We start from the raw sequence: 13028 nt of genomic DNA on the forward strand, positions 1-13028 counted from the left end.
AATACATTTGCCTATTCAAAGCATGAATTTACAAGGCATTAATTTTGGTAACAATCAACTGGGGGGCCCGGAATTCCTCCAGGGACCATGAGCCAGGCTCCCACACGGGTCAGCCTCTGCAAACTCACCCTGCAGCGAGGCTGCCCCAGCTGCTACACGGTTAACTGCTGCATCTTCAACATGTTTAAAACGTCTTTAAGTGTACAAGGGAAGAAATGAGTTTGCATATCAAAAGGACCCATGTATTGTTTTCAATAAACCCTATAAAATCTAAATGATATATTAGGTTTTTATATGGCAGGAAAGATTGAAATCCATAGGTAGGGCAGCTCCTGTCCTCTCTTGCCCAATACCCTCCTCTTTTTCACGAACAAATGTTAATGTAGATAGGTAGATTCGGATACAGACACAGACACTAGGCCAACTCTGAATATTGGGTTCAACATTGGTTTGAGTGCTTGCTCTAAGATGCTCTTTTGCACATTGGAAATCAGCTAATAAACTGATATTTTTGTTATGGATTAAGGCGATCATCACTTTGCCGTTTGCTTTTCTGATTTTCAAGCCATTTACTTATAGAATAAAGAGGAAAAAGAAGCGTAAGTGTAATTAAATGTGTGGGGAATGCCTATATTTTATTTTCAACATCTGGTCACGAAGAAACATACAGCAGAATTTTAAAAAGCACAATTATATTCTAAAAACCAAAGCCTGGGTTTCTGCGTAACATCTATAAAGTGAAGTTTCATATAAAGGTGGGAAGATCCCAGTTCCCCAAATTGTGATTATTTCTAAACGCTTTGCAAATACACAGTAGGGTTTGCAGATAAACAAACTGCGATTACAGTATAACCCAGGATTGCCTCTACTTTACAGATTAACAAGCTTTTCTAGACAAGTTTCACAAGAAGGAGAATGACGGTTAGCTTCAAATACCTTTTTTCTACCTGCCAGAGCGACTTCCTTCACCACGATGTTCACATCCAGGTCGTCGAAGACCAGCCTGCGCGCCCCGGCCGAGCGCAGGAAGCAGCGGGGACACTGGCAGTTGTCCCTCAGCCAGACGCAGGGGTAGCGGCTCTCGCTCCCGTCCTCCCACTCCACGCGGACGAAATGACCCATGTCCAGAGCTTCCACCTTCTGTATCCCGGGGCTCATGCTGAGCGGCCGGCTGGTACACAGCCCCAGAGCAGTGCCCCGCCAGCGATGCTGAGTGCTCCCAGCGAGCAGGCTCCTGCCCTTCTGCGCCGGCGGCAGGCAGCACGCCCTGCCTCCAGGGACTTTGGCCCTCAGCAGGGCGTTAGCCACAGCCTTCCACATTTCGGGTTCTTTAATGAAATTGTCGGAGGAAGAACGCCTTTGTGGAGTTCCTAAAACACCATGAGGAGCAGTTTATTGCTGAAGGAGTCAGTATAGCAAAAGACCATTTTAAGATGATTTTTCCCTTCCTTCCTGCTACCTAGACCTTTAGGGACATTCATTATTTGTTGCTTACATTTTTTGAGGCGCAGAGGGTGTACCCAGACCCATCTATTCAAAAATCCCTTAGTTTAGCAGGGCTTCAACTTGATTCATCATCTTGGTTGTCTTGTGTTCCTGCAGTCTGTTCAATATGTATTGAACAAATACTCTTTTAAAAAGACACCTCATGATGAGTTCCACAAATCAAAAGTAGGCGCTACTACCAACCACGTTCAAAGGCTAAAGCTTTAAAGTACACATACCTTAACTCCTGCTGTGGATACCATGAAAAAGAGAACACAGAATCCACCTCCCTGCAGGAAAAGCCTTGTAAACATGACTTTAGCTACAGCAACAGAGTTCTGCAAGAGCTCCTTTCTCCTTACACAGCCAGACTGCTTTCTATAGATAGGTTCTTTTATTTAAAGGTAGCTGCATACTGTACTGCACAACGATGATGCATCCAAATCTTAAATTAGAAAAGAAGGTCTGGTCTACCGTTTTTCTTATTCTGAAAAAATACTTGGCCTCCCCCTGAATCCCTAAGACATTACATGTATTTTTAATAGACCGTTTAACCATTCCAAATATTGCATATTTATTCAGTATCTTTTTCTGTTGGTTTTGTTCCTAAGCTCACAGGAAAAAACAGTGATGCCTTGCCAGGACCAGGGTCTACCCAGTTGTACTGGTTTCAGCATAGTTCTCTGCTCAAGGCAGTGGATTACCTGATGATAATAGGTCCAGATCCACAAATACACTGAAGCAACCAAAATATAGTTTAGATGGAATTAGGACAGTTAAGATGCAGGAGCGCAAGCCACAAAACCATTGCCTAATTGCTTAGGCCACTCAGAGGCTGTTGATGCTTGCCCTTCTGCATGCAGTTATCTGAACCCCTTAACTGCTAATGCTACCCATATCCAGCACGATGCAGACAGAATGGAGTATCCTCACATGTACTCCTTATCCAGTTTACCTGAGATTGCTGAACAGATAGCTGCACACCAGAAAACCTTGTGAGGCACGATAGAGTAAGCAAGATCAGAAAATGCCTGACAGCTGGACAAATCCAGCCTGAAGCATGGCACTCGTAACCACTTGAATTTAAGAACACCACTAGCGAGCATATGTGCAACATGAACGGTCGGTCAATTTATTCCACCTGTCTTTCAGTGTATAAGGCACTCAAGCACAGACCACTCTTCCCAGAATCAACTACCCAGCTCCTTTGGGGATACAGATGCTTTTCTCTGTTTGCTAATTATAAGTAGATACTCCTGTAGGTATCTGCTTAGGACAAGACCATGAGAACTAGAATTTGTTTCTGAAGTTTAAGGCCACCAGGAAGCTCCTCTGGTTTACTACAGGGGATCAGGGAAAATTCTGAGAAATGGATATACCTAGGTAGTCCATTACAATGTTTGTCCGTAACGTATCTCATACATTCATTACATCTATCTAGCCAGTAGTTCACATACTGGTTTTGTACACAATCTTCTCATCTTACTTAAGTGGCTTGCCAAATAATTTAAGTATTATTCATGTGCTTAGCATTTAACATAAGCAAAGGCTCTTTAACTTTAGCGTGGAGGTTATAACTACCTGGATATTGTATACGAACTTATTATGAACATTCTTCTTCAAAATGGCAAAACAAGGGACAGGAAAAAATATTTAACCCTTTACTTTCTGAATGTCTCTCAGGGAAGATTCATCACTAATTTAAAGCCCTATGTGAAGCTTGCCAGATTGAAAGGGCTTCTAGTGTCTCCTATTTTACCATTCAACTAAGAAATCTGAACTTGCTTGGAAGAGACTACTCATAGCACCGGTGGTAATAGAAAGCTGCATCAGATTTTTTTTTTAATGGCAGAAAACTGAGGTGTGTTTATTGTCTTCCTATCACATATGTCGCTTAACTGGTATTTGTTCACCTGGTAATGGATAACTCAGTCACACAAAATGCATGTCAAGCAGAATCTCTTCTAAATCCATGACAATAAGTTTTGTAAATGCTTTGGAACAAAAGGACAACCTAGAAAACCCAGATGCAACCAATCCTGCCAGACAATTTCTAGAAAAAAACAAACCAAACCAAACCAAAACCCCAAACAAAACAACTTCTGGGAGTTACATGTAATTTATGTTACAACGGGGAAGGTTGTAAGCCAAATGGGAACTTTCACCTATGCAGGGATGTGAGAAGCTTGTACGGCAGAGTTCACCTTGCCTAACTTCAGACAGGTACCATAGTGACCTACACTGGAACATCATAGGCACCACCCCCAACACTCCTAACTAACAGGCACATCTGGATCACAGTTCAGCTGACCTTTTCAGAAACCTGCTTTAGGACGAGACGAACTGAACTCTTTCTCCTATCCACTGACTACAAAAAGAGCCTCAGTGACTAGCTCCAACATGGATGTTAAACTGTCAGTGTTTACACTCAGCAAGACTAATTTTCAGGGCATTAATTTTATGATTAACTGATGCTTTTGTTTACAGACAACCGTTGCTATGTACAAGTCACTAAACACCACACTGCTGGGAGAATCGCGGAAGGTGGCAGTCCTAAACTGTACTGCCACACAGAGAAAGCCTACGCTGCTGTCAGTGGTACCCCTGTTTCACAGACTGCAGCTTTTGGTGTCATCAGTTAAACCTATTGTTAACCACAAAGTACTCTCTTGAAATACTGCCAGTCCTAATAGCCAGAATCTGAAAGAGCCACTGCATCCTGCAGAGAGAAGGGAGCATCTCCTTCACAGGCTGCAGCAGGACCCTTCGATATGTTCAGGATAAGAAACGATTCCACTGGACACTTTGCAATATTAACAAAGATCCTTATATGTGGCTTTTTTACTATGCAAATCTACTTTGTCTACTGTTACTCTGCCCCAAGACATATTCAGCTCTTTCATTTATGTCTATTTATTGAAGTCAATGAACTTATACCTGCATACCACCACTGTTAATTAGAAGAGAATCAGGCCCTCCAGCTCCAGTATTATTCAGTTTGCTGGTTATGCAAGAGGAAGCCGTGAAAATTACTACAGCAAAAAGATTTCCCTTGTGGGGAAGTTAAGCATTTACTATTTAAATACACCACAGTGTTTGCATTAAACTTCTGCTTCTGTCTTTGCTGTAAAGCAATTGTTTGGGTTAGCCACCTACTGAGAGAAATCTTGTAACAATAAAAAGGCTGTTTATTGTTTTCCTTGAGTTAGTCATATCATAGTGTCATTATTAAAATGAAAACCCAGATGACAATGGTTAAAAATATCTACTACAGCATGCCTTCTATATGTTTTTTTTCTTAGATACACAAATTAAATAGCTCCCCAAGTCTAGTGTTTGTCCCATACACACAGCATCATAGCAGAAACTTCTCCCTTCTGCAGGATTTTTTCCAATTTCCATCAGTGGGGTAGTAGAGTATTCTGGGTCAAGTTCTCCACAGAGGCCACCCAGCATGTCTTCACTGGACTACTCCAACAAGGCATTTCATACCAACTGGGGATTTCTCACTATCTACTATGGTGCTCAACCTTTCCAGCTGGGACCTGTGCGCCAGGTGAGTGTCAGGCACATCAAGCCCCCTCTTTCTCACCTGCACCATGTAAAACCTGGACGGCCAGATTAACCAGTTGCAGGTCGTGGATGCAGCAAACAGCTTCTGTGACCATCCCAGGGACCACCAGCCTCCAGCACTCCAAACCAGCAAGGGTAACCAACAGCTCCTGCTGGAATGACAAAGGCAGCCTGGTGCTGGCATTCCTCCTTCCTGATGCAATGGATGACAGAATGCATAGAGCTGGGATGGAATATTCCTTGAGTAGCACTAGCAGGCCCCTAGCTGCTACATGAAGAAGAAAGCCCTGTCTGATGCTCTGCCCGTTTCCAGCATGCTGTAAGGAAAGGAAAGATGTCCCTGGACTGGGTGGATTTGTCTGGAAGCTGTGTGTTATTCCTGATTTCTAATTAAGTGATTTTTCTTTACATTGGACATGTATAGGATATTAAGGTGAGTCGCAGTGAAGAACTCGAACTCTTCCAGAGAATCCTGAAATTGCACGTTTAAAAGTACTGCACAGAAGCTCACTACTACCTTCCTACTTGATGATGAAAAAAACATTCTTCCCCCTTTACTAGTAAGTGTATCTATAAATGGTGTAAATGGGCAAAATGACCACTTCCATTCCTGATCACTTTCACAACTATAACTACTGCTTATACAGCTTATACCGCTGTTTTCCCAAAACCTTTACGTTAGGACACAATACTAAATGCTAGAGAAATACAACTTTATGTCTCAAAACGCCCAGATTCCAAGACAGCTGAGCTGCTCTTAAAGAAAAACAAATTCAAGTGCCTGGTGTTGATGGTGCCAGGCCACTGCAGATAACATGTGTCCTGTTCTAGGAGTCTACTGAAGATGCTTAACGGAATCCATCACACAACATGGATTTTCTTATTGCGTTCAGGAGTTTTTCAATTCTTGACAGTTGTTCAGCGGTTTGCCTTGCTATTTCTGGTGGGTTGTTTTGTTCTGTTTTGTTTTGTTTTCATTTTTACATAAAAGTAGAATGGTAATCTCAAATTAAGAGGCTAAATTACCAGCAAGAGTTCCAGGAGTTTTTATCCCCCTGCTCCCTCAAAAATTTCAGGCAGACACTTATCCCTGTGCTGCTATTTTACACTTGAAATTTCATTCTGTACTAAACTACAAGCAGAACTCACTGGTTCACCTAAAGTTAGCATGCTCATAACCACAGTCAAATCAAAGAGCAACTGATAATGCAAAGCAGATTCTCTGCATCACAGCTCTTCACGTTTCTTGTCTCTGAACTGGATGCATGAACATGGAAGACACCATATGTAACTCTGCTCTCAGTTATCAGATCTCAGATTTGCATAGTTTAAAACAAATACTACCAATAGCTCCTATGAGTCACACCATCCCATCTGAACACTGTCCCAGGCTCAGGTTCATGGATTTTGTGTCAACTTTGTCATTATTCACTCATAACCCTCAGCAACATGTGGAGGGTCAGCCTGGATGCTGACAGATAATTATGATTTAAGGTGATCCCCATCACCTGTAAGCTATGCTTTCAGCCTTCCCCAGCTCTCCAGTTAAAAGATAGTGCTCACTATTCTCTCTATCAAAAATCTGTCTCCTTCAGTTTCCTCAAACCTCACCCCTCCAGACCTCATCCAGACTCCCCTGTTTGCTGTATGTTTGTCAGCTTCACCTGCACAGCTGCTTAAAAGTTAATTCTGGCTCATGGCACTTTAAGACAGCTGAGCTACTTTGAATAACATGTTCTCTTCACACAAGGTTAAGAAGCTGCAGAGAAATGAAAGGTATAATTAATGTATCATAACCAAGTCTCAGCCATGCCTTAAAACCAGTTTGCTGCATCAGAAGCTGGTCAATGTAACCAGCTCCACGTAGGATGTAGCAGAATTTAACACAGATCCATAAAAACTGCAGAAGGAGCCTGCACTGGCCTCCCTTTGAACTGTTTTATAACTTCTAAGTATGGCCGAGTCAAAAATTAATGCAAACTTCAGAAAAAGAATAACCCTAAAGTAAATACAGTGTGTGTAGTGCCTTTACTTGCACGGCTGCATTACACCATCTTGTGTACAAGGACACCAAAAAGCCTCTGCAGGAAAACATCTGCCTGATGCTGTTCTCTCAGACTGCAGCAGAACCAAGGCAAGTAGGTACCATAAAGGGAAGAAACCCCGCACGTTTATGTTACTTCTCGACTGCCCGGGACCGCGTACGAAGCCCCCGAAGAGACCCTGTCTGAAGGATTCCTGCAGGTAGTCCCGCGGCAGCCCCGCTCCAGCCGTCCATCTTCTAAATTAGCCTAATTAAACGACAAGGAAGCTCATTTACGCAGGCGGCTGCCGCCGAGGAGCCAGGCTGCGAGCGCCACACGAGGCGCTTTCCTCGGAGAAGCGTGAGGGACGCGGGGCCCGCGCTCCCGCGGCGGGGGCCGGGAGGGACGGTACGGCCGAGGGCGCTGCCGGCCACGGCGGCTCCGCGCCCGCCCTGCGCCCCCGCTGTCCCCCCCAGCACCGGCCCAGGGCCGCGGAGGCCGCGCTCCCGCCCCCGGCCCGGCCCGGGCCTCCCTCACCTACCTACCTACCTGCCCGCCCGCCGCCGCGGGGCGCCCGGTCACCCCGGCCCGGCCCAGCTCGGCCCGGCCCGGCCCCGGGGAGGCCCTCCCGCGGCGGGCAGCGCTGGGTAACGCCGCTGGCAGCGGCCCACCCCCGCGGGGTGTGTCCCAGGGAATTCGGCTCGGGGATCTCCTTCAGGCTTAAGCGGGGCCTTTCCTAAATTTAGTCCCCTGAAAACACCCGAGAGCACTGGGCTCGCCTGGCGCCTGCCTGCCGCCGCATGACCTCGCTTGCGCTTGACTGAGGGGCGGGTTTAAAAAAGGCATTTGGCCTTGATTTGGAGATGAAGGGGTGAAAAGAAGAAGGGCTGGAAAAAGCCATCGTTTCCCGTGGCTACTTCTCCCCACTGTAACAAACACTTGCCAGCCCCTTCAGGCTCCCAGTTTTTGGTGGGGAGAGACATCAGGCAAAGAACCCTCCTCGGACCACGAGACCAAAGCAAGGAGCTGGGAAAAAATATACCAGAGTGTCTGGGCTCTCCCCGCTGGGTGTGATGAGCCACATGCCCTTACAACAGAAGAGAAAAAAAATGAAAGAAAGAAAACAAACTAACATTTTTACATGCCAGATGTAGCCTACGGTAAACATCACTGTACACAAAAGATGGCCTTTACATGCAAGATTTAGCGGAACTATGGCCAAACAGAGCCTGTGCTGTGGCATAAAACATCCCTGCTGTTTCAGATGGCACCACCCTTGTCTGTACCCTCCGGGTTAATGGTGCAGATTTGTATCAGAACTAAGTGTGGCCAGCAGGACTAGGGAAGTGATCTTGCCCTTGTACTCAGCCCTGCTGAGGCCGCACCTCAAATACTGTGCTCGGTTTTGGGCCCCTCACTACAACAAAGACACTGAGGTGCTGGAGCGTGTCCAGGGAAGAGCAACAAAGCTGGTGAAGTGTCTAAAGAACAAGTTTTAGGAGGAGCCACTGAGGCAACTGGGGTTGTTTAGTCTGGAGAAGAGATGACCGAGGATTTCATTGCTCTCTACAACTACCCGAAAGGAGGTTGTGGCAAGGTGGGTGTTGATCTCTTCTCTCAAGTAGCAAGTGATAGGATGAGAGGAAAAAGCCTCAAGTTGCACCAGGGAAGGTTTAGATTGTATATTAGGAAAAATTTCTTCACTGAAAAGGTTATCAAGCACTGGAACAGGCTGCCCAGGGAAGTGGTGGAGTCACCATCCCTGGAGGTATCTAAAAAACGTGCAGACGTGGTGCTTAGGGACATGGTTTAGTGGTGGGCTTGGCAGTGTTACGTTAACAGTTGGACTCGATGATCTTAAAGGTCTTTTCCAACCTAAATGATTCTATGAGATGATTTTACTGTCAAGCAAATTTTGTGAGCAGTAAGCTTCAGGCAGATGAACTTCTTGGGTATAAATTTACAACCAGCATTAACATACCCTCATTATTTAGTGCCCAATACCTTCTGGCTGGCAAATATGTTAATGCTGCATTTATTTGAACAGTGTGTCTCATGGTAGAAGGAAGGGAAGTTCTAACAGACAGAAATATGGCTGGTGTAGTTGAAGGCAATGGTGGGACATAGCACCTACCAGTTTTCGGCTGGACTGGCCCATGTTGGTCTTCAAGTTTTCAGCTTGTACCGGACCAGAATCCCCACCTTCTTCACTATGCATAAGCTGGTGGCATGACTGACATGAAAAAGAAGAGCTGAACTAAAAAGGAAGAGGAAAACCTTTATTTTCCTCCCGATGGGAAGATTTTTCCCAGCTGTGCAAGAGGCACCTGCTCCACTGGACACTCGGTGTCCAGGCTGTGGTGCACAAAGCACCCAGAAAAGTCCCGGTGCCTCAGTATATAACCAATAAAGGGAAAACCTTCAACATAAATGTTGCCTAAGCAGCACTTTTCACAGACAGTAAAGCATTCACAAAGATGAAAAGTTGGCTAGTTGGATGGAAACAAGCACATGCAGAAGTGAAAATATTCAATGACTGTTTAGAGACTGTCTAAGTATTTTGGCAGTTAAAAAGGGCTAAGACTGGTTCTGCGACTTATAGGAAATTAAATATTTTTGTTGGTAGTTATCATTCAACATCTTCAATAAAAAACAATCTTCACATGCCAAAGCAGTGCTGTAATGCATGGAGTTGGACGCATTACTTTCTTTTAAAGGAAAGAGTGGTAGGAATTAGTTGCTTTCAAATTAGGTCCCAAAATAATTTTCCACCTTTCTTTCCCATTCTTGCCTTGTTGGTTTTTTTTTTTTTTTTTTTTCATTTTCTCTATGGAATACACATATTCTTGATTGTCATGGCTGTCTTCCTAGTTTTTTTATTTTTCAAAAGTAACTAATGTATACCTCCCTCCCACCTTATTTGAAACTGGGAACTTGGAAATTCTAAATTATTTTCAAGGTTTGATAGATTGGATGTCTGGCAGATAATTGGGTTCCTTTTATATCTACTGTTTACAAATTGCTTTATTTATTTATTCCAGAGTTTTAATTACTCTTCACTACAAAAAACCCAAACAAATAATTCTGTACCTGCAGATATTTTATAAAGAGTACATAACTTATTCCTTGTGTCAATCGCTAATCTCAGGTAGTAGCTCTTAAGAAATGTCAGTGTGAACATTGTGCCTATGCTGAATGTAGATTGTTGCTTGAGAAGCCACAGGTTTTAATTTTCTGACTCTTACGCTGTTGGCTTTGCAACCTATTACATTAACAATAGGTTTCTCAAGTATTTTCTCTTCTTTGTTCTCTTTTAGAACCAGGGCATACCTTATTAAATTCATACTGGCTGAAACAAAACATTTTATATTGTATATATTTATAATTAATTTTTTAGTTTTACTGATCAAAGGGAGAATCAAGTGAATCAATTTGTTTCAAGTTTGGAGAAACAAACCAAGTAAGTTGCATCTAAATAATATATTTAGAGCTTTTTAGTGAGTGAAATCTGTTATTAACATTAACTAAGTATATAAGCATACCTATAAAACCCCATCAGGCTGAAATAAGAAGAACAAGAAGAAATTTTGTTTAGACCTTAGGAAGAAAAGCTGTACGTAGACCAAGAATGGAGATTTTTTTTCAAGCCAAAAGGGGAACATTGAAGTATTATGAGCATAATAAGGAGGGTGTGAGAATTGAAATGGTCATAAGTCTCATTCGGTAACTGGAGGTGTTTGCAAGACCGGGTCTCTATTTTTATAAGGAGTGTTACATAATACACAAGTGGAAAAGTATCCTATCCAAGTGGAAATAAAAACAAACTGCCTTCAAGATGACATAACTCAGCAAAATATGAATCATTAGTGTTGTTCTTGTATTTGCTGAGTATCTATAAAAGAAAGAATTTTAGAAGAGGTATGTCAGAAGTGCTGTATAATGAAAATCTGGACCTTATTTATTTTACAGTACATTTATGTGCCTTTTTACTGTCACAACATCATTTTGCTGAATCCTGTAGTGCAAGATCAGTTCACTGATTCCTGTTGGGCTTTCCTCTGTCGCTATCATTCATACAGGGAAGTACGATACCATGGGGGCTACGCCGTAGGTTTCTGTGTGACTACTAGTCTACGCAGTAAGTTACTGCCAAATAAATTGAAGGTTGACAGCAATTAGGAAGTAAAGGGCATGCAAAATTTAAACTCACAGGCTAACACGCAAAGAGCATGAGAAGCAGAACATGCTTAGGAATCAAACTCTGATGTTCCTCCAATAAATTGGTTACCCTGACATGACAGTAAAAGGCTATGAACTAGACCAGCATTCCCAGTGTAGTCAGACATACCAACAATAATGGTCTTTTCCTGGTCCTGTGAGCTTCAGATCTGCACACGTGCTGTAAGCAGCATCTCAGAGCAGGCCTGAGACGTCTGCGCAGCAGGGCAGACTGAAATGTAGCTTAGAAATGTAGAGGAATTAATATTAAATTCGGTAAGACTATGCAAGCAAATAAATACCATGCACCCTGCATATGGTTGTGGAACCAGACACAATAGAAAGGTGATTAGGATAGAAGCTATAAATCAATATATATGTAGCACAGGGGAATGCCTGGCTTTTTGGAAACCCTAATTGCCGCAGAAATGTAAATCTTAGAAACAAAAGCTTGGCCTGGTTGCAAATTAGCTTCTAGGGTAAATGAGCACAGAGTGAACTTCAGTTCATTCTTGATGCACACAGTCAGATTTATTCCTCTGCACTCAAATCAGGAAAAAAAACCTGGGCGTGGTTGTTGTGATCCAGTGTTGGGGGAGGTAAAGTGGTTTACCTCTTGTTCATTCACTCAATATTTTCTAGGGTCGCTCTTCTGAAATTAGAGGATATGCAAGATATTATTTAAAATTACAAACCTAATAGCATCCTGACTTGTGCGCTGACCCCGTATGAGGTAGCTTGTGTTTTGTTGTGCCTCTGTTAGAATCCAGAGTTAATAAGTACATTACTTTGTAAGAAAGCATCAAAACATAAAAATAATTGGCAAGATATTTAAGATATGCACTCATATTACTCTGAATTTTAATACAAATCTCAGTTAAATCATATTAAATTAGAAACAAATTCATATTCATAAAAAAAGGTCAAAGCCTGCTATTAAGAAAAGTTAACTGCTTTTGATTAACCAAAGAGCTGTCAAGACAGAAAGTGTAGTGGAAAGAATTCTTTATCATTAACCAGGTAAAGGCATAGCAAGCTCTCAGATAAATTTAAGTAAAATAGCTGAGAACCTAAGACCAAAGGCCCGCTGAACTAATTATCTTGGACCTAGCACTAAACTGAAAATCTTGGTCACGTTATTTTTGAGAAGATAAGTAGACAGAAAAAAGCATCTTGCAGTTTGGACGGTCTGTCTATAGTAAAGTCTCTATTATTTACACTAAAACTAATTTATGTTAGTGACTTCTGTTGCAGTGAAATGTTTGCAGCATGGAAAAAGTATGGAAAATACGATCAAGTACATAGCTTTTTTGGTCATCCTGCAGTTGTCAATATCTAGCACTGGATAATGAATCTATCCCTAAGCCAACCTTCTCTATGGACTTTTCTTTCCCCCTCTTAAAGAAAGACATGAACAATTACTATTACATAGGCAGTTTCTAAGCACTTTAAAGAAGTATACATACAGCCCAAGGAAGGTTGTCATCTGAGAAAATATGATACGCTTGGCGTTGTCTTTTCTTATGAAAGAATGCTAATGGCATGTTGGAGACCGTCAGCGATACCTCCCCAAGGTAAGGCAGTTTTCAAGGACGAATGACTCTACAAGCCATGAATGACTCTGTCCAAGCCACATCATTAAAAATATAATGATTATGGAGACCATATGTTTTTCTAGTTACAGAATTAGTCATTAACTTCTACCTTTTCCAGTTGTAAACTGATCTT

At 42.6% G+C, this 13028-nt stretch overlaps 2 protein-coding genes across 3 annotated transcripts in view; one reads left to right on the forward strand and one right to left on the reverse strand.

Annotated features, from left to right (window-relative positions):
* The window catches only part of BBOX1 (gamma-butyrobetaine hydroxylase 1), a 43230-nt gene extending 35403 nt beyond the window's left edge, over positions 1-7827 (reverse strand). The window contains exons 1-2 of one of the 2 annotated variants that reach the window (XM_074842346.1): positions 7632-7827; positions 937-1370 (exon numbers count right to left, since the gene is read on the reverse strand). In XM_074842346.1, the coding sequence (XP_074698447.1) occupies positions 937-1320 (384 nt within the window). In that variant the 5' untranslated portion in view covers positions 1321-1370; positions 7632-7827. Of the gene's footprint in view, positions 1-936; positions 1371-7627 lie in introns of both variants that reach the window. The other variant, XM_074842348.1, reaches the window with a different exon arrangement.
* LOC141931003 (uncharacterized) overlaps positions 4940-13028 on the forward strand; it is a 79081-nt gene continuing 70992 nt past the window's right edge. Inside the window, exon 1 of the mRNA XM_074842608.1 lies at positions 4940-5041. Within this exon, the coding sequence (XP_074698709.1) occupies positions 4940-5041 (102 nt within the window). The remainder of the gene's footprint in view (positions 5042-13028) is intronic.

The sequence above is a fragment of the Strix aluco genome, chromosome 16 (genome assembly GCF_031877795.1).
Source record: "Strix aluco isolate bStrAlu1 chromosome 16, bStrAlu1.hap1, whole genome shotgun sequence".
Lineage (NCBI taxonomy): Eukaryota > Metazoa > Chordata > Aves > Strigiformes > Strigidae > Strix > Strix aluco.